General features: G+C 37.4%; 2 protein-coding genes and 1 pseudogene across 3 annotated transcripts; all 3 read right to left on the reverse strand.

Annotated features, from left to right (window-relative positions):
* Positions 1-439: 439 nt before the first annotated feature.
* On the reverse strand, positions 440-1,189 carry LOC137944451 (NAC domain-containing protein JA2-like). Its single transcript, XM_068790137.1, has one exon. It carries the CDS (start codon positions 1,187-1,189, stop codon positions 440-442), a length of 750 nt encoding a protein of 249 aa, XP_068646238.1.
* Positions 1,190-2,198: 1,009 nt separating this feature from the next.
* Positions 2,199-6,046, reverse strand: LOC137943923 (lanC-like protein GCR2; annotated as a pseudogene).
* Positions 6,047-6,573: 527 nt separating this feature from the next.
* LOC137943921 (wings apart-like protein 2) lies at positions 6,574-19,432 on the reverse strand. Of its 2 annotated transcripts, none has more exons than XM_068789364.1 (13): positions 18,669-19,432; positions 14,409-14,508; positions 13,813-14,152; positions 12,753-12,865; positions 11,908-12,036; positions 11,596-11,689; positions 11,326-11,448; positions 9,753-10,348; positions 8,823-9,067; positions 7,803-7,875; positions 7,343-7,440; positions 7,174-7,255; positions 6,574-6,939 (listed from the first exon to the last, which is right to left on the reverse strand). In XM_068789364.1, exons 1-13 carry the CDS (start codon positions 19,223-19,225, stop codon positions 6,856-6,858), a joined length of 2,634 nt encoding a protein of 877 aa, XP_068645465.1. In that variant the 5' UTR covers positions 19,226-19,432; the 3' UTR covers positions 6,574-6,855. The 2 variants fall into 2 exon arrangements, with proteins under 2 accessions (XP_068645465.1, XP_068645464.1); XM_068789363.1 differs by having other exon boundaries at positions 7,722-7,875.

Below are 19,432 nucleotides of genomic sequence, written 5' to 3' on the forward strand. Positions count from 1 at the left end.
TTACATCTGATTATGCCGCTGACAAGGCTGCTGCTTTGAAGGAGACGACCTTGGAGAAGGGTCACCAAGGGTGTGAGTACGCTGCGGAAAAGGGTAAGGAGGCCTATCACGTCGCTAAGGAGACGGTTGTTAGCGCCGGCCAGAAGACCGCCGATTATACTTAGTAGGCGGCCGGACAGACGAAAGAATACCTTCTTGAGAAGGCTGTGGAAGCCAAGGACGTTACGATGGGCATGGGCCGGACTGCCGATTGAGCTTAAAATGATGAATCTGGACCTCCCAAAACATATTAAGTTTTTCAAAAGCAAGAGATTATCTCATTGATATTAAGAAATTTCATATGCTTACACATAAACCATTTTTTATTCTATACATGGAGAAGAAGATATTAATAGTACAAAATGAATGAAATAATGATCGACTTCCATCTAAAAAAATTCTATTGTAAGAGATAGTCGAGGTCGTGTAGGAAATCATCAGAATTCTCGTCAAAGAAACCAGAGTCCGTCTCGGAGAGGCCAGTGACCTGTGAGAAGTCTGACAAGGCATCTATTGTCGTCGTGCCAGTATGTGTATCAGATGGGTAGACTTCCTTCATCGGTGTGGTACTCGTAACAGGGCAGCAGCTAGAATAATCTGCAACAGCCTGTGGAATTTGGGTGAGCAAGGAGTCTGAGGTTGGAGGTGGCAAGGTGTCTACTGGAGCTGGCAAGGGCAAGTGCGAGGAGCCAATCTGTAGATGAGCGGATGGTCCTGGTGCATAGTATGATTTATTTGGCTCACTGAACGAAGACTTGAGTTTGCCATTGTCGTGAATTCCGCAACAAACCCAAGAATGGAACATCTTTTGATTATCTTTGGTGAACCCATCGTAGACGTACTCGTGCATTATCCAGTTCGTCTTAATCCCGTTCTTAGAGTCTCGCTCATTGAAGACGAGCGACCTGTTACGGCCGATAACTTGACCCTGGTGCTTAATCTTCTCGAAGGAGCCGGTGGCCTTCCAAAAACCGTTGGCGGCCTTTCGATTGGGGCAGTTTCCATTGATATACCTATGCTCCCTAGGTGTGAAGAAGTACCATTGGTTGTCGCTGGCTGGTCGATAGTTCCGTGCTAAGGTACTGGGATGAAAGAGGCAGAGGTTAACCTCATGGATGAGGACCTTACGCAACGGAAAATCTTCTTTCATCAATTTTTTGCGAAGATAATAACAAACCAATTCGACATTGGTTGGGTCGAATCCGAACCCAATCGACACCTGAATTTGCACGGGCAGCTGACGTGGTGGCGACGGGGCTGCTGGTAATGGCAATGGAGGTGATGGTGGTGGCGACGGCGACGGCGACGGGGCTGCTGGAAGTGGTACTGCAACTGTCGTTGGACTGAAGTGTGAAGTTATATTTCTGTCTGAAGCCGTGAAGTCATCTCTTCTATCTGAACCAGTCAAAATTTATACGCAACTGACGTCCGACGTGTTCGCATTAGAAGTGCCGGCTGTGGAGAAGACGAAGACGAAGTCGGGCCCACGTGTAAAATGGGAAAAAGGATAAAATAAGAAAGATAGAAAAAATTGTTAACGCGTCTCCGAATCGGTTGGGATGCCTTGACAACTGCCGTGAATTTTATTTCCAAATCGGTTTGGATGCGTGAATAACTGCCGCATCTTATTAGATCATTTGAAATTCTGTTATCTGCATATTAACCGCTTATTTACTTACTGTTATTTGGTTTTTAACGGCGTTTAACTGCCAGTCGAGTCCGACAAGGGGACTGACGTCCGACATTAGAAGGACCGGCTGTGGAGAAGACAAAGACAGTCTTCAAATCATCTTCTTCCTTGGTGCTGCGTGGGCCCTCCTCCGGGTTGAGCTTGAAGAACAAGGACTTGGAGGAGCTATCATTGGATTTGGAGGGAAGAAGCAGCGATGAAGATCCCACAATCGGTCCGTTGAGTAGACATTCAAAGAGAGATCACGCTGGGCCCGTTGAATCTGAACTATTAGGGGTTATGTTTTTGTTTAATAATTTATTATTATTATTATTATTATTTAGTTAAGTTAATATAAATATTGAAGAAATAAAAATGATTTTAATAATATACTGAAAGAAAAGAGACGATAGAATAATTAAATACTTGTCCCATCTATGTGTAAGAGGACATAAAAACCATCCCTGCTTCATACATAGTGGGAGTTTAATTAACAGATCAATTACTAAACCTATCGACTAGCAAATCAATACAAACCATCCTTGCTTTACACAGTAAACGACCTTCATACAAACAGCATAAGCTTCCATTGTTAGGACATTCACAAGAGCAACTACTCCCCCCAATAGAAATATTTACACACAACACACTCTGTCTAGGACTACATTCATTTTTTTCCCCTCCAACCTTCAGCCTGTCAAAGAAAAGATACGCCATGCCACCTAAACCTTCAAACAATGAATAAGGACTGTCTCCTCCATGCATTACACCCTTGGATATCAGACTCTCAGCTTTGTCGAGTAGAAAAGCAGCCAAAAGCTTTGGCTCTGTATAGATACTTCACTTCACCTGTTAACCGGTATAGTGAGAGGAAAACATACGCGTTTCCACTACTGCCATGGCAGATTCCAACTGGCTTTAACACCACTTCACCAGCTTCTATAGCACCTTTCTCATATCCTTCATCCTTGAACACCTGAGGTATAGTTTTCGTAAGGAACAAGAAATAATTATTTAACTCATCCATGTATAGTTCAATCTTCAAGAATTTTTAAAAATTATTTTACTATTAAGTATGCAATCTGCTGGGTTGACTTTTTAAGGCTCTTTATGATCATAAAATATGCTAAGTTTGCACTCAAAATAAATAACAAATACTTGGTGTTACATTTAAATTTTCCTTCTGCTTGAGAATTCCTAGTGTTGGTTCATCCCCTCCACCCATCCAACTTTTATTTCTTTTCTTCTACCCAAAAAATCCTGTTGCCTAAGACCCATTTTCAGTTTGCAATTTATATATTATTTTTATTTTTTATATTATTTTTTATTTTTCATATTTGCATACATCAGTTGTTTTTCATCAAACGTCCACTTTGGCTTCTATTTTGACCCTCTTAATTTAGAGTTTGTGCCTATGTCAAGATTCACACCCACATCAACATGGAACAGAGAACAATTTGTACCTACTAAGGGAAGTATTATATAATATTGCTAGTGTATGCTTGATTGCATACTCTATTTCTCAATGAATTTACCATATCACATTTTATCAGACTAGACTTTTTTCCCTTCCTAGCAAATTTTTAACAGACAATAAAAACTCCGCAGACTTTACTAGAGTGAATCTGACTTGTTGAAGTCTAACAAACACCCAACAAGCTAAAACGTTTTCAGTTCATTTTAACCTTCACATTCCATTTTAATCCTTACTGTCAAATTTACAACTTCTAATACTCATGATCATGAAGATACTTTTCTTTTTTGGATAGCAAAATACTCTTCAAGATTGCAGTAGTTGGCATTTATAAATAACTTCAATGGATTTGAAGACTGTCCAGCTCTATTTTTACATTAAATTTTTTGCTTGCTCACAAGCATAAAAGCTTTTCCTGGACTTTCAAGAAGGTATTAGAATTCAGGACAGGGTAACATACATAATTTCTATGTATACAATATAACATCAGGATCGTACCTGAGCTGCCTTAGTAAGGGTAAGTGCAACACCAGGAGCTCCATGACACCAATGCACTAGGCGATCCTGTTCAGAGCCCTCACTAGATGGGTAGTTACCACTTGGGAAGCAACTTTGAATCATGTAGCAGAGGGCACCTTGGACACGATCCTGCTCTTCAGGCTTCAGTTTTGCGTCCATAAGCACATGCATGATTCCTGCAAGCCCATGAGCAGCACCCCAGTATCTCTTTCCATGCCATTCATACATTAATGGGCAGTTCCCATCTTTTGCTAATAACTTACCCTCTTTAAGCATGTCTTTCACAATTGCACCCTAAATAGTCCAAGTTCACACTATAGGTTTTCAACCTGTGCATACTTATATATATATATATATATATATGTTTATAAATCTAAGAATGTAAGAGAATAAACCAAGGACATCAGGTAGGCTCACCATATGTTTTGAAGTGGCTGTTTCATCCCCAATGTGTTTATTTAGGAAGGAATACGTCCATAGGTAGCCAGCTCTCCCATATAGCAGCTCATTTGGAACACCATAGGGCATTTGAATCTATCTGAAGAAGAAATTTTATGAACTACCCAAGTAATTAACCTCAAGGAAGTAACCGTTACAATATGTTATCAGTCATTTCCAATATGTAGCCTTTCTATTGCACACATGACTGACAAACTATCCATGCCTGATACTGAGGAGATCAAGACCAGCTAGTAATGTTAAATTATGCTTAAAGGGTTATTCATTTACAACTTTCAATCAGCGTACAATAGAATGACTGCGCATAAAAGTAGATAGTCCCCTTGGTTATGAAAGCAGCACAATGTGTCTGCCCTCTTGTAGGCACTAGCCCACAGAAAGTCTATTCATGTATCTCTATAAATAGAAGCAGTTATGCTGGTAAAACGTGAGGGGCAAAAAAATAAAATAAAAAACAGCAAAGAAAAGAAAAGAAAGAAAACGGCTAATGTAATAAAGAATCCATTTTCAGAATAACATTGCCCATCCACTACACTATCAGATACAGCAGCCATTAGTGCATGTGACTCAGCTGATGTTGTTAGACATTTCCACTATTCAGTAACCCATAATATTAAAAAAGAAAAGAAACTCTCGCTATAAAGTACAACACATCCAAACTAAATAGGATAGTTCCTGTTATCAGTTGGTGCGGTGGAAGTGATCAAATATTGGAGTCAAGAGCTTACAGATTAAAGCTACCTCTTTAAATAGCCTTAAGTAATGGTCCTGCAATTTCTGATCTCCAAAGTGCTTGGCCACCACAGCACCAAGGACACACACTCCAGCTCTCGCCCACAGATAAATGTGACAAGGCTACACGCGCAAAGACACAATCAATGAAAATCCAAATTGGTGAGTAATTTTCAGTATTTCCACAAACAATTTATGCTCAACCCAAAAGAATAGGTATCATTGTCTCATGGGAACCACAGGCGTTTGCTCCAAGATAACAAACTTCTCATACAGCCAAAATCACTACTACATATGCATATAATGAGAATCAAATCTCGCCAAGGTGCACAGAGGAAACAAGTATATTCTAAAGCAATGGAAGCCGCTAAGAATGCACTTACTCCGATCCTCTCGAAGCAGATTCACAAGCACCAACAATGTCAACACACAGTTCGAGATCATTTTTGTTCTTTGTGATTTGGTACGATTTGAAGAGTAAGAAAGCGGTTCCAAGCGCACCAGTGTAAAGTGTGTAATCTTTTACACGACGACCAGTGGACTTGATGGTCTCCTTGACAATCTGAAAGAAAAAAAAAATTGAACGAGAGGAAGTTTTTCTTTCCACCAATTTCAACCACAACAAAGTTTAAGCTTTCCTGAACAAATAGCAAAGTAACTCCAACAACTTCATTATGCCAGCTGTTGACAATCTCTAGTACGCATAAGAAGCAATAGCACCAATTTCGCAACGAAAAGCAAGAGTACACCTATTCCCACAATAATTACGAGAACGAACTACAAACTCTTTGAAACGATTCATCCACCGTCGGAAAAGTTGGGAAAGATGCCTTGTTTTTTAGAGTTGGAAAGACACTATAGTATCTTTATCAGTACAGCATTTAACTCAATCAGTCGAAGAATTGGTAACTTTATGAACAGAAGGAAGATAATCATAGGCAGCTAACGAGGAAAAATAGAAATCCCAAGAAGAAGAGGATGTAATAACGGTTTCTTACCGTTTCTTTAAGATTTAAAGCCGCTCTGAGGAACCTCTCCTTCGTTTTAATATAAGGCATAGCCAGGAGCTTGAGAAGGGAATCGCCAGGTACGGCTTCCTCAGTTTCGGCAACGAACTCCGGCATGTCCTTCCCAAAGTACCTACTCTCGGCCATTTCTCTCTACAATGGAAGCGAAGACCGACTGAAGAAGGAGGTGCGTTTTTTTCTAATGTTTGTACCATATAAAAATAACAGAAAAAATAATTATAAAATTATTGAAATAAATAAATAATAAAATAAAATTTTTAATATTTGTACCATATAAAAATAACTAATAATTAATTATAAAATTATTGAAATAAATAAATAATAAAATAAACTTTCAAAAAAAGTGAAGTAATTAAAAAGTATAATTTTTATATTTTTTACATAAATTTTTATTAAAACAATACGGAGCTCGTTTTATTATCCAACCCAAAAACGATACAAACAATAAAAACTTTTTAGTTAGTAAAATAATTATAATTTATTAATTCCAGTCTTATAAGTTTGATAATTTTTTATTTCATCAAATTTTAATTAAAATTAGGAAAAATCACTGGATTCGCATAAATAGTCAATGTAAGCCAATGACTTGCAGTTAAGAAACAAACGAGGCTCAAGCAGAATCTCAGCTGTTACGATAGAGGGACAAGAGAGCAGAAAAACTATCACGATTCTTTATTACTAGACACTAATATACAAACGTGAACCCATCTGTTTTGACATACAAGAGAGTACATTGCAAAACTGAAATGGGAGATACTCAACAACATACAGTGAAAAAATTGAAGAATTAACAAAATACAATGGCAGTCAGGGGGCACTGCAGCCCACTGGTCTGGTCATTCTCCGGTAATGACAATGAATTAGACCATAAGATAGAAGGTTGAGAGAAAGGGCACAAGAGACGAGGAAGAATGTACAGAATCTGTTCCGAGTGTTTAGAGTCCTCTGCATGATACGATTACTTTCGTTACAGCAGCATGTGTTTCAGGTGATATCATGTTCAAGGTCAAATGAAACGCCTGAAAATGCCAATATTTCATGTCAGCAAGGCATGAACCAGATCATCAGTTATATGGCTTTTTTTTTCTTAAAATGGGTCCTAATAGGTTTATCATGAGGATGCTGGAATCACCTCAACAAATGTTTTTTTCCTTCACTGACATGAACCAGAGTGTATGGACGCAAAACAAATACCATTTAGGGAAAAAGTAACATGGAACAGTAATATGATACAAAAAGGTTACAATACTTACCACAAATCTCTCCAATACAGGTACAAGAACTTCCAAATTGTGATCAGGGAGATAGTTGGCAATGGCATCCCTGACTTTTGTGCTGTTGAAACAAAACAAAGCCAACATAACTACAGAAGAATTGGAAAAGAGAGCCACATCACAGAAATCTGAAGGCACTCAAAGATACCTTTCTGTTGATAGGAATGCAAGAAGCAGGGCTGCATAAGCCTCAATGATCATCTTTTCAGCCTCCCTTTCCCCTTGCAACAGAGCAGTTTCATCATTCTGTAAAGAAAGATTTGAAGCAATTAAAATTTCAGTCAAGTAAGCCTTTCGAGAAATCTCCTTATCAATAACAGGCTAAACCCCCTCCTGCTATTCGCAGGTGCCTATTTAGCCTGCCACAACTGAATGTGGTACTGAAATAGAAGCAGGATTACACATTAATGCCCAAGAGTCTAAAGGAACTTAACAGCCAATAGCAAGACCAAATTTAATGTGGTTGAAAGCACAAATTCACATGGATGCTCTTTAAAAATTCATGACACTTGGACCAAGCTACTAACCCATGGCAATAGCTTCGCATCACAAGATGCCTCACCAGCCCCTTGATTGGCCAAAAAGATTGTGCAAAGTAAAGAAATTACATCCATCTGATCTGCCTTGCCTTCAACTCTTCTGGATCCTGGTAAGTACACACTGGCTGTTGCAAGCCTTGATCTGCAGCAGTAATTTCATCCTTGTTAGTGTTTATTGAAATAGCAATAGGATATTTTCCTAAGTTACCTCTTTTAAAATGAAGATACTAAAACCATCATGATAAAAATAAACAAATGATAAATTTCCCATTTTTTAATTGTATTGTAAGATTAACGACAACAAAAAAGATTACCCATTTTGAATTCCGAAAAAGTAAAGACAAATAGCAAGTGTAATCAAGTGTACAAGTTTAACATATTACTTATATGCTGAAGTATATTACTCTTATTGTACTTTGTTAAACCAAGTGTACAAGTTTTCCTTTGAAAAAAACCTAATATAAAAGTGATTAAGAGGAAGTGTCAATTGCTGAAATTTCTCAATCCCCCTATTCATTTTTCATGCACTCTCCCTTCTCGAAGATTTTCCTTTTCTCTTCTTCTTTCTTGATTCTTCTCTCTGTCTCTATGTTCTAAGTTTAAAAAAAAAAAAAAACTTCTATTAATAGTTTTATGTTTGTCTTAGTGACTCCAACCAAATAAAAAATATTATTCCCCTTAAAACTCTGAATCTGGACCTCCCAGATTCAAGCAAAAGTAAATTTTCCTACTCGTACCCCATGTGCGACATCTTGCTTCTTAACTTATTGTATTGACATGAAACTAAGAAAATAAAAGCAACATCACAGAACAGGAAAGAACAGGGAACAATAAGTTTTTTTATATAGCTGAGAATCAGAAACTTCAAAACATTGTTCACTCCCGTTAGGAAGGCACGAAGGCATGATACACACTTTGAACAGTCCAGACCCACTAAAAATCTTTCAGAACTATGTGACAAAGTCCCGATTCACTCAAGGTAAAGAGGAAAGGAGACAAAGTAAGAATGTTTTCGGCCAAATAAGAAAACAAATATTGTTATGTTTGTAGAGTGATAAATACAAAGAGAGCAATATGGGGACAAATAACCTGTTCTGAGCATCCTTCTCCACCAAGTTGACAAGCAAACCCAAAATAGCTACCAGAAAATCTAATTCTTGATCATGCAGATGCTTGTTCTCCAAATGATAAAAAACAGTAGTATGTATGCCAGATGAGACAGAATCAAACATTGGGAAATGGCGAATAATCAAGGTCACCATTGTATCTAGTCCTCCACAAAAGGCTATTTGTTGACAGCCCACAGAATTGTCATTTGTTAAGTTCATCAAAACCTGCCAAGGATTGAGCAACAAATATGACACCCCAACATTTGAGTATGCGTGAAGCAAAAGAGTATCAAGAAGAAAAAATAAAATAAAATAAAATAAATAATATAACCAGAAGATAAAAAGAAAAAAAGAGATATTATTTTAATTAAATTGTTGTCACCTAGAAAGCTTTGATTCAGACCTCCAGATCTAGTAAAGAAACTGTGAAAGCAATCATTTAAACAAAAGATAAGGCCGTCGCCTGCCAATAACTCAGGTGTAAAGATAATCTGCAGAAAGAGCAACTTTAACCAAACAAGGATGTATGGAAGAACTTCAAGCCATACTTAATCCACATTTGGATTATCAATATCTTTTTTTTAAGAAGAGGTCTCCTAACTTTGGGTTTGGAAGATCATATCCTTTTAGTTAAGAAGAGGTCTCCTAACTTTGGCAAGTTATTTTGTAATAATAGGCTCAACTTAAAAAATAATTACACAACACTAAATCTAACTATAACAACAGCCACAAAGTTATTGTTGAAATGTTGTGATTGCTGATTGAATGTAATATCAAATTTACTATTCCACCAAGTTGATAGAGGCAAAGAAGTTAACTGCATGGTTACATCTATTTTATAGCTACTCTGTGGAATGAAACAACAAATGTTATGACAAATTGCATATTTTAAAATCATATAATCAGATACCTTAACTGCAGTAAGTAGGCAATCAGCCAAAAGATTAGAATCTTCGGCTTCAATTGCGGATGTGCTTGAATTCTCAAAAGAACATATATTTCCCTCAACAAATGATTCCTCTTTGTTATTTATTAGGCACCACACACGCCCATGGTCCAATGCTGAACCTAGCTTTTTGCTCTTTTGGGTCCCAGATGCATTTGTCCTCAAGGAATCCCACTTCGAGGGTTTCATATCATCTTCATCAAAAGCAAATGGATCCTGACTATCCTCCAGGTTTACAAGTTTATTCTCTACAGAACCATGGTTTCTCTCACCAAGACCAACAGAATCCACCTTTGAACCATTAGAAATAGAATTTGCTCCATTCAAGCCCTTCAATATCCCATTAGACATACATGTTGGAGGAGAATTGGTTCCCTTCGTTACTGAAGGAACATTGAGTGGGAACATACTCGAAGTCACAGAACCAGATGAAATTTTCAACCGTGATGTAGACAACCTTTGACGTTTTTGAGAAACTTTGGAGAGCATTTGAAAAGAGGATGCCTCTGTAGTGTGGCAATTTCCAATGAAGTCATCTAATAAAATCCCATCCACTTCACCTGAAGATTTTTGCAGAAAACCAAGCAAGATTATGTAACCATAATATCACTAGTATTAAAAACCAACACACAAAAGAATTGTCCAGTTTCAAAGTAACAAGATCCACATTGGATACAGCATTATCGTTGGAAAAAAAAATCATTTTCTTTGTAATTTGTAAGCAACTTTTTGGTGATGGGCCTTCCATCTAGACAAAAACCAATGCCCAATCTAACATATTTTGCATTGATACCTGCTCTTGTCAAAACTATCATGAGCATGAAAGGAACTGCTCTAACATACCTAAACAATGTAATTACACCAGTGATAGATGAAAAGTGTGACTACAGTTTTAAATGACAGTTGTTGAACCCGCCATGCTTTAGCAAGCAGAATGTTCAGCGGTGAAGTAGCAAAAACAAGGAATACAAGGATAGTGTAAATGAGAACATGAAATAATGTGTACAAAAACTAGAAGGCACAAATAACAAGGAGTAAAACTAATAGATTGCGACAGTAAGAGCAAGTTATTGGAAATAGCATTTACATGTTCTATGAAAACCTTAGGAGCCTCCATGAGAAGGGCTTTGCCAGTGTGGACCATGAAGTAGTGGAAGAAGCCTGAAACTGACAGGGATAGAGGTAGTAAAGGAAGATTTGAAGAATGACACCTATTTGTGAAGGAAGAATTTGATAAAAAATAATGAAAAGGAGGCTACATGTACTCAACCCTAATACAGTAACAATGGGCTACCTTAATTTTTGTTTCCTCAAATTGGCAAGTATCGTTAAAGCCCAAAGACAAATAGAACACTAACTACAGAGGGGGACCTTGACAATATAATGACATAATTCAAACATTTCAATTCAAGGTTCTCACAAGAAGAACCTCTTCGCTGAATAAAATCAAAATTCTACAGATCAAGCAGGTACCTCTAAATGATAAGTGTAAAAGAATTACCTTCAGAGATCTAAAGAAAATTCAACTATGCAGTACCTTTGCCACAGGAGTTGACCTTAGCATCAGAAACATGACATGACTGACCATTCACCCCATTACTGATACTAGTGGACTTCTCGTCACTAGACATGCAGCAAGAACTGTGAAGCAAAGATAAACCTAAAAGGCAATGGCAGAATCATGATCAGTTCACTGAAAAGCATGATAAGATAAGACTTACTTTTCTAGATGGTTCAGCCAAATAAGATGGAACCTAATCAGAGAATGCAACAAAAAAAATAAAAAATAAAAGCTTTTTCTACTAACCTGATAGGATTTTGGTCGTGCTTATTATGAGTCCAACAAAAGACATTGCTGACCCTTCAGAGCCTAATTTAGCTCTCATCTCTAGCAAATGGTTCTACATGAAAAAGAAACACAGCTCAGAAAGTCATCTCTGAATGCATAAGATGCTTCAATTTTCAACCATTAGAACAGCAATCTCCATGACTATCTCTGAATGCATAAGATGCTTCAATTTTCAACCATTAGAACAGCAATCTCCATGACTATCTCTGAATGCACAAGATACTTCATTTTTCAACCATTAGAACAGCAATCTCCATAACTATCTTATACCTGATTATCCTTGCTTAGAAAGGTGGCATTTTCCATAATCTTCAGACACTTTAAAAGTAGCACAACACTCTGACAAGCTGCATCATCTTTTAAATCCCGAGAGGAAGGTGATTCGTGATTTAACTGAGCCTGCAGAAAAACGTTTACAACTTATCAAAATTAACAACTCCAAAAGAAATGACATCAATTTAAGCTAGTTAAAAAAATATATTATTTAAAACCAAAAAATGAAAATCACAAGTATCAGAGAAGGACAAGAAAAAACATATGTTTCTTCCATATGCATATCTGCTCTGAAGGGATGCATGCATGTGATACAGAATCAATCTGGGTTGATCATGCCCTGGACAAGGAGCTAACTCAGTCAAATAATATCAGAAACCATCAATCAAAAAGAAGGCTGGAAATAGTTCTTAAATAAATTTATGCCCTCTCTCGAGTTAATTATTTTCCCATCATAAAAGTAGAAAAGCTGGAAGCATAAAGCATACAGGAACCACAGAAGCATCCCAACAAATAACTTGATGCACACATAAATTTTATGATGCTTTTAAAAAGAAGTATGCTACTGATCAGGCAAAACAACTACTGACACTCCTATTTCCTAATTACAGACAAAAGCTTTGTACCTACTTTCCCCATTTCACTCATCCAAACGACAACAATGTAATCAGTCATAAATTTCCTATTCAAAAGAATATGGAGATATATGATAGTGCAAATTATATTCGATGGATTTATACCTTATTTACATAATAAATCATAAAATTCCAGGGTACAAATATTCTGTACTTTAACCACAAGACTTATATTCCAGCTGAAATGAAAATGAAAAGATCACTAACCTCCATAGTTCTGTGGCAATCAGCAATCACACCAAAAACAGCATCCAGCCCTCCCAGTTCTCGTAATCTTTCCTTAAAATTACCTCCAACCTTCCTCACTGTACCAGATGTATCTGAAAATTTATAGATCAGCACTAGACGTAAAAAAATCATACATTCGGACAAACAAATATCTTTGATTTGAAGAAGATATTTGCAAGATATATTGAAATCTGGCTCCGACATTGTCCCACAATTTATTTTTCTTTTTTTTCTAAATAGCCATCATACAAAAAATACCCAACGGAACTCAATCTAGATATTTATCCAAATTAAAGTAAATCACTTCCTTTTTTACCAATCACTTCCATTGGTAAAAATAAAGCTTCCCCATCTGGATAACCTACAGATGTCTTTAAGAGACTCCACAGAAAGGAAGGAGAATTTTGTCTTATTCACACTTGTTTCATATCTTTTAATGAAAAAGAGATGCCTTGGCCTGACAAACTGAATGCAAAATGGCTCATGACAGATTCAATTTGTTAGCAGTCAAAGGTATCACTAGGCATATTTGAACATGTTCAGGACTGAAATCTCCTAATTACCAGACATAGAAAAACTGTAGGCCAGGCCATGGAGGTAATGTTAGGGGAGTATTACGTTTACAGTACACTTGGCTGTAATGCAAAGAACACAACCTTTGCTACCATGCAATTACTTCCTAAATCTTTTCCAAATGCATGTGAAGCGTAATAAAAAACCAGACAGATCTTTCCCAAATACACCAAACAACAAATTCTGTTTACATTTTTATTCAAAGAAGATGGAATCAACAATGAATTCCAGCCTCAACAAATTAAAGATGGTCATTATTAACAGCAAAGAGAAAAAACATCAAAAAAAGAAAAATGTTTTGTGCACCAAGTCTAAAGACAATGCTTATGGCAACACTAAAAAGAGGAAGTCTAATCTAGAAAAATCGACAACAGTTTTACAGCCTGAACAACAGAAAAAGAAAGGAAAAATCACCAATAATTTTACAATCTAGACAACTGATAAAGAAACATGTTTAACATTGTACCTTCAAGAGAAACAGTAGATAAGCAAGCTTTCTCGAATGTCAACAAAGCTATCCATTTTGAGTTCAACTCTGGCCTCTCGATCCCATCATTATCTCCAGTCAGTGGCTTTATCTCCTTATAGCTTAGCAGAATTTCCTGAACTTTCGAAATTATAGCACCAGAGCTAGAGTCCAATCGTTTGGCCATACCTCTGAGCGAGCCAGGATCTCTACACACTGACAGAAGCTTACCCCCAATATTTGCCACTTTACCATCAATAGAGTCAGCAGTTGGTGGATTCAATAACTTGAGAAGGAAATGTACACATGGAGGTGAATCTAACAGATGATCATCTTGGCCCTGAATTAAAACATCCACGACATTTAGAGTAACTGCTACTGAAACCTCTTTTGTAGCTAAGGCTAACTAGTTGAACAAGCATAAAAATTTATCAGGATTTTCACCCACAAAACTTTAAATTTTATGTTACATTTAAATTTAGAAAGTTCATAAGCTACACAAATGTATGCATGCAACATGAAACAAGTCGGGGATGTAAACCAGAGAATACCATGCAGCAGGTATCACCATGCTCATATAAAATTAGAAGACTTACATCACCAGCCAAAACAAAGAAAAGAGCTGCCGCAGCAAGAATGCTTGGAGAATCATCAAAACTGAGATTCAGAATAGTGTCAATGATTGTTTTGGCCATCCTGAAAATATAGTTAAGTTAAGAATACATTGAGGAGAAGCATCCATCTAAACAAATAGTAGTGTAAGAAAAGAGGCAAAATTCTTGAAGATCCTTAGCTACTTTAACAAGCACATAAAACAAACATGCAAATTAACAAAAGGATGCATATGAGCTGAGAAGTTGGACTAGATAAAGAGCCTCTCTGATAAAGACAAGAGATTGACCTCGTTGGTGAGTAAAAGTCCCACCGGTCAGTGGTTGTAACTGTGCTCCATGTCTGAGGCTAGTAGTCTAGGAATGAGAGTTGTTTTAGTAAACAGTCTCACCCAATGTTCATTAAAATAGTCTCACACGATTTAGTTTGGAAAGATCCTATGTGTATAAGTTGGAAAAACACCCTCTAAACTTCGCAAGTCATTTGGTGAAAAAACTACCTAACTTTAGCATGTAAGCAACCCAAGACCATGTCTATTTTCTATTAGGCACATATGTGGGTTGTCTTTGGCCCGTGTGCATACCTACTCCATGTTTTAGGTCATTTTGTCCATATAGGTCTAGACATGAGGAGAAGTGTTGCTAGGCAAGAAGTCCTACCATTCAGTGGTTGTACCTTTGTTCCAGGTCTCAGGCAAGCTGTCCATATAGGTCTTTGACCGCAAGTTGTTGAGGGAACATTGCTTTGGGTTCAGATATGTCTTACATTCATTAGGTGGGAAGAGGTCATCTAATTTTCTGTTAGACATTTTGGGAGGAATGAGCTAACTTCAACAGGCCACTTAGGCTAAGTAATTCCATAGAGATGCAGCAAATTCACCAATGGAGACGGTGAAAAAAACCCATTTTTTTACGAGGAATTATACCTCCTTTTCCTCTTTAGGATGTAAAAGTTGTCCTCTGTTGAAGAGCAAATATGGAAGAGTTTTACATGACTCTTACAATAAGAAGTCTTATAAAGCCAAAATTACTATGGAAGCAGGTCTCAAGGAAGAGTTCCAGTTTAAAGGTGTTTTAGTTATGTTAGTCTTTTATTTATGTTGAGTTATTTAATTATGTTAGGACTTATCTTTAAGTGTTAGAGTTTAGGTGGACAAAGGTAGTTTAATTGTAATTGGACTCTACTACATTCCTCTATTATAAATAGGGGTTCATGTACTCTGATTACATCAAGTCCATGTAGTTTTTCTCTTTTCCATAAATTCAACATGGTATCAGAGCCAGGTTTAACCAACAAGTAAATCGGGATTCAAATTAGTGGTTTAACCAACAAAGCCAAAATTGAGGACAGCTCTTTCGTTTTTCTGTTGCTCTCTTTTTTTTTTAACTTTTTGCTTAGTTGTCCCAACAAATATTTGATCTATGCTGTTGTAGCCAATACAAATAGGGTTTTTGATTTTGCTCCTTGATTTCCCTTTCGACAATCTTGCAGATTAACTAAGGACTGCAGTTCTTTGTAACTTTTATCCTTAAGATGATAAAAATGAAGGGGCAAAGCGGTTATACTCCCCGTTATATACCATTGGATCAAACAGATTTAGAACTTGAGACGGTTCCAAGGAGCACCGTTTCCTCTCATCAGCAAGTCAGCCATGATCCAACTCAGTGGTCCTCAGGAATCGGTGCTTGCTGTGATGATATGCAAAGTTGTTGCATTGGCCTTTTTTGCCCTTGTGTCCTGCTTGGAAAGAATGCAGAATTTTTGGGTGCAGAGACTTGGACAGGCCCATGCATGACACATTTTATTTTATGGGGTCTTATGAATGGTCTTTGTTGTATGTTAACGGATAGCCTTCTTTTGGGATAGGCTTTGGACCCAACTTCACGTGGTATCAGAGCAAGTTCTGTGAGTTGACTCAGTCAACCCACAAAGATAATGTGGTCCTTTTCTGATTTATTATCTCTAGCAGTTTAGGTTCGTATCTATTTTTTTTCTCTTTTCAGCCCCTATACCCGTAGTTTGCTTTGCATTTTCACCTCTATACTGAGTTTTTCATATTGCATATTATATATTTACGGAAATATATTCGAGTCTACTTTCCAACGCAAAACAAATTTTGGCAATCGGAGTTTTCTACAAAGAAAAATCTATATTTGAAGCAGCAAAGGTCAGATTGCAATAAAGGTTTGAGCCACAGCAGAAAGTCTCAACTTTCAAGCCATTTTATGCTATCAAGAACGAGACTTTATATGGAGAACTATATATCCAAAAAATAACCTGTAAGTCTATTTTCTTACCTATTCAACCAATTCTCGATTTGAGTTTTTTATATGGAGATATTGATCTTGGAAGAGTTAATGGTCATGCTAGCAAAAGGAGAAAGAGTACTTAGTTCGGCCAGATTACAGAGACCGAAATCTATCAGATTATTTATCTAAAAAAAAGTATATTTTATGAAGAGAAGTTATACTTGGATGAAAGATATTTAAGTCTAGTTTTAGAAGGAGAAAATTTCATGTCAACCTGACCTATATTTAAGGATATATTCGCATTGGAAGAATCAAAGATCATGCTGGTATTATGTTGCATTGAAAAATCTGAATTTAAGCCGAATTTTTTGCGTCACTTTGTGAGTTGCTGTTTGTGAAGTTGAGTCCCACACCCATCCCAAAATGACTAACCTACTTAAGAAACCTCTTTCCCAACTAATAAACTCAAGATCTTTGTACTCACTAATCCATGTGGGACTATTCCTTAACAATGTTATTGATCAACAATATCAGGAAAATATCTCACTTACCCCTTTTTCAATTACCTTCCTCCTACCATCCTTTTTTTACTCTTACATACCCCTTTGGGCCAACCTCTTGTGTGTTGCTTCGGTTGTTTTACCTTTTTTTTTTTATATATATAGGTGTTTTTAAGTCTATTGAGACTTTTTATTGGTACCCTTGGATTTTTTAGTGTTATCTTGTGAATGACATGCACTACCCACTTTAGTGATTATTGTCACTATTTTTGTTCGAAATCTTTTGATGTTGGTTTCGATTTATGTTTTATCACCCATTTTTACCTTTTGAGAGTTTGTGTCCAGTTTAGGGTTAAATCCTTGTCAAACGCCTAGCCAATACAACCCAAAAGACCGGTCTGTTAAGTGCGAAAAGCAGAGTACTTAACCCATCAGTGGTGGACAGAATCACCCAGGTGGACGTAACCACCCAGCTCTGACACCCACCGTTCCCGTTCCCTACCGCTTCCGCCGGAATTCGAACGCGGAACGTGGTGCCCAGCTCTGATACCATGTCAAATGCCTAGCCAATACAACCCAAAAAACCGGTCTTTTGAGTTGATTTGGCTAGGCGTTTGGCAATCCTTGGGACACTATGATGGAGGAGATTATTACTACATCTATGTTATTTATTTCAAACTGAGATCATTATCATTACCTCCCAGCTTGAGGGAGAGAAGTAGAAGAAGAAGTACAAGAAAAGGTATTTTATTTTATATGTTGTCGTAATTTTTATGTGACTAAAATATTCAAGAAAGGGGGAGCACAAAAAACAAAGTTTTTTGCATCTATGAATAATTGTATTTGTGAACAATTTTTTTCAGTAAAAGAAAATTGAAGACCAAGAATCCTTTTCATTACAAGCTGAACTTATAAACTCCAGTTTGAGGGAGAGTGTTGAGAGCAAATATGAAAAAATTTTACATGACTCTCACAATAAGAAATCTTATAGAGCCAAAATTATTATAGAAGCAGTCCTCACAGAAGAGTTTTAGTTTAAAGGTGTTTTAATTATGTTAGTCATTTATTTATGTTGAGTTATTTAATTATGATAAGACTTATCTTTAAGTGTTAGAGTTTAGGTGTAATTGGGACAAGGATCGTTTAATTGTAATTGGACTCTATTGTTTTCATTTATTACAAGTAGATGTTCATGTACTCTGATTACATCAAGTCAATGAAGTTTTTCTCTTTTCCATAAACTCAACATCCTCATACCAAGAATTCCCTTTTTCGTAAATCACAAAGTTACCCCTAAATAATAATTAGTAAAAAAATTCCAAAGAAGAACATCTTATTTGAAAAAGATTTCGGTTAAGTGGTGAACCAATTATCTTGAGACAGATAGATATGGAAGAAATTGCTTTCTTCATGGCAATGCTAAACAGTAATAGTTAAACAGAAAGGGGACAGTTTAAGTAAACGAGAAATGTACAAGGACGACAAGCAATCTTACCCCTGTGCTCTCAGAAGACGACGCTGCTGAGAAGTCGTGCTAATTGACAACAAAGATAATAGACTTGCACGGCAGACACGAAAAGGCTGTCCAGGTCGGAGCCCATCCAACGCAAAATTAACCTCATCCACATGCTCCATCATTTCCCCAAACTCCTGGGCTTCCATCAAAGTTGAAGTTGGAGGCACGGACAGAGTCCTAACTAACTTGGAACCTCCGGAAATAGGGTTCTTCAACGCTCCCGGCTCCCGAGTCACGTCTCTCGATTTCTTAGGCTTCCGGATCTTCTTACCCTGCAACGCATTACGAGCTCCAAGAGGGCGAGGAGGGATGAGGGACTGAGACTCTGGTTCCCGGCTCGAGGACGAACCATATATATCAGAATCGAATGACCAGGGAGAAGAATCCTGAGATGAAAACGCAAAGCTGAAGACATCTTCAGAGCTTTCCTGCGAGAGAGAGTCGTGCAAGCCGTTGTCCATCCCGCTATTGAAATTCGATTCAGAAAAACTCCTGGTAATGCACCGATTGCGACGCGCATAGGTCCGGACGATCATTTTCAGCTGCCAAGATCTCTCCAACCAATTCTTCCCCAAGAAGAAAAAACAAGGACTAAAAGAAACAACTCTACGATCCCTCCTCGGCGACGAAATACATCAGCTCCAACTGAGACGTCGCACGAAGAAGAGGAGACCCGATTAACGGAGTGCCGTGGCCGTTGAAGGCTGTCACACTCTCTTCTTTTCCTCACTGCGCCTCCTCTC

This window comes from Aristolochia californica, unplaced genomic scaffold (genome assembly GCF_029961685.1).
Source record: "Aristolochia californica isolate CCGP_79_NKW_82.1479 unplaced genomic scaffold, dmAriCali1.0.hap1 SCAF_11, whole genome shotgun sequence".
In the NCBI taxonomy this organism is placed as follows: Eukaryota; Viridiplantae; Streptophyta; class Magnoliopsida; order Piperales; family Aristolochiaceae; genus Aristolochia; species Aristolochia californica.

Coding starts and splice junctions, on each gene's coding strand:
- LOC137943921 (XM_068789363.1), bottom strand. CDS start 19,225: ATGATCGTCCGGACCTATGCGCGTCGCAATCGGTGCATTACCAGGAGT. Junction 14,509..18,668: donor CGTCTTCTGAGAGCACAGGG/GTAAGATTGCTT, acceptor CTATATTTTCAG/GATGGCCAAAACAATCATTG. Junction 11,690..11,907: donor TTCTAAGCAAGGATAATCAG/GTATAAGATAGT, acceptor TTTTTCATGTAG/AACCATTTGCTAGAGATGAG.
- LOC137944451 (XM_068790137.1), bottom strand. CDS start 1,189: ATGAAAGAAGATTTTCCGTTGCGTAAGGTCCTCATCCATGAGGTTAAC.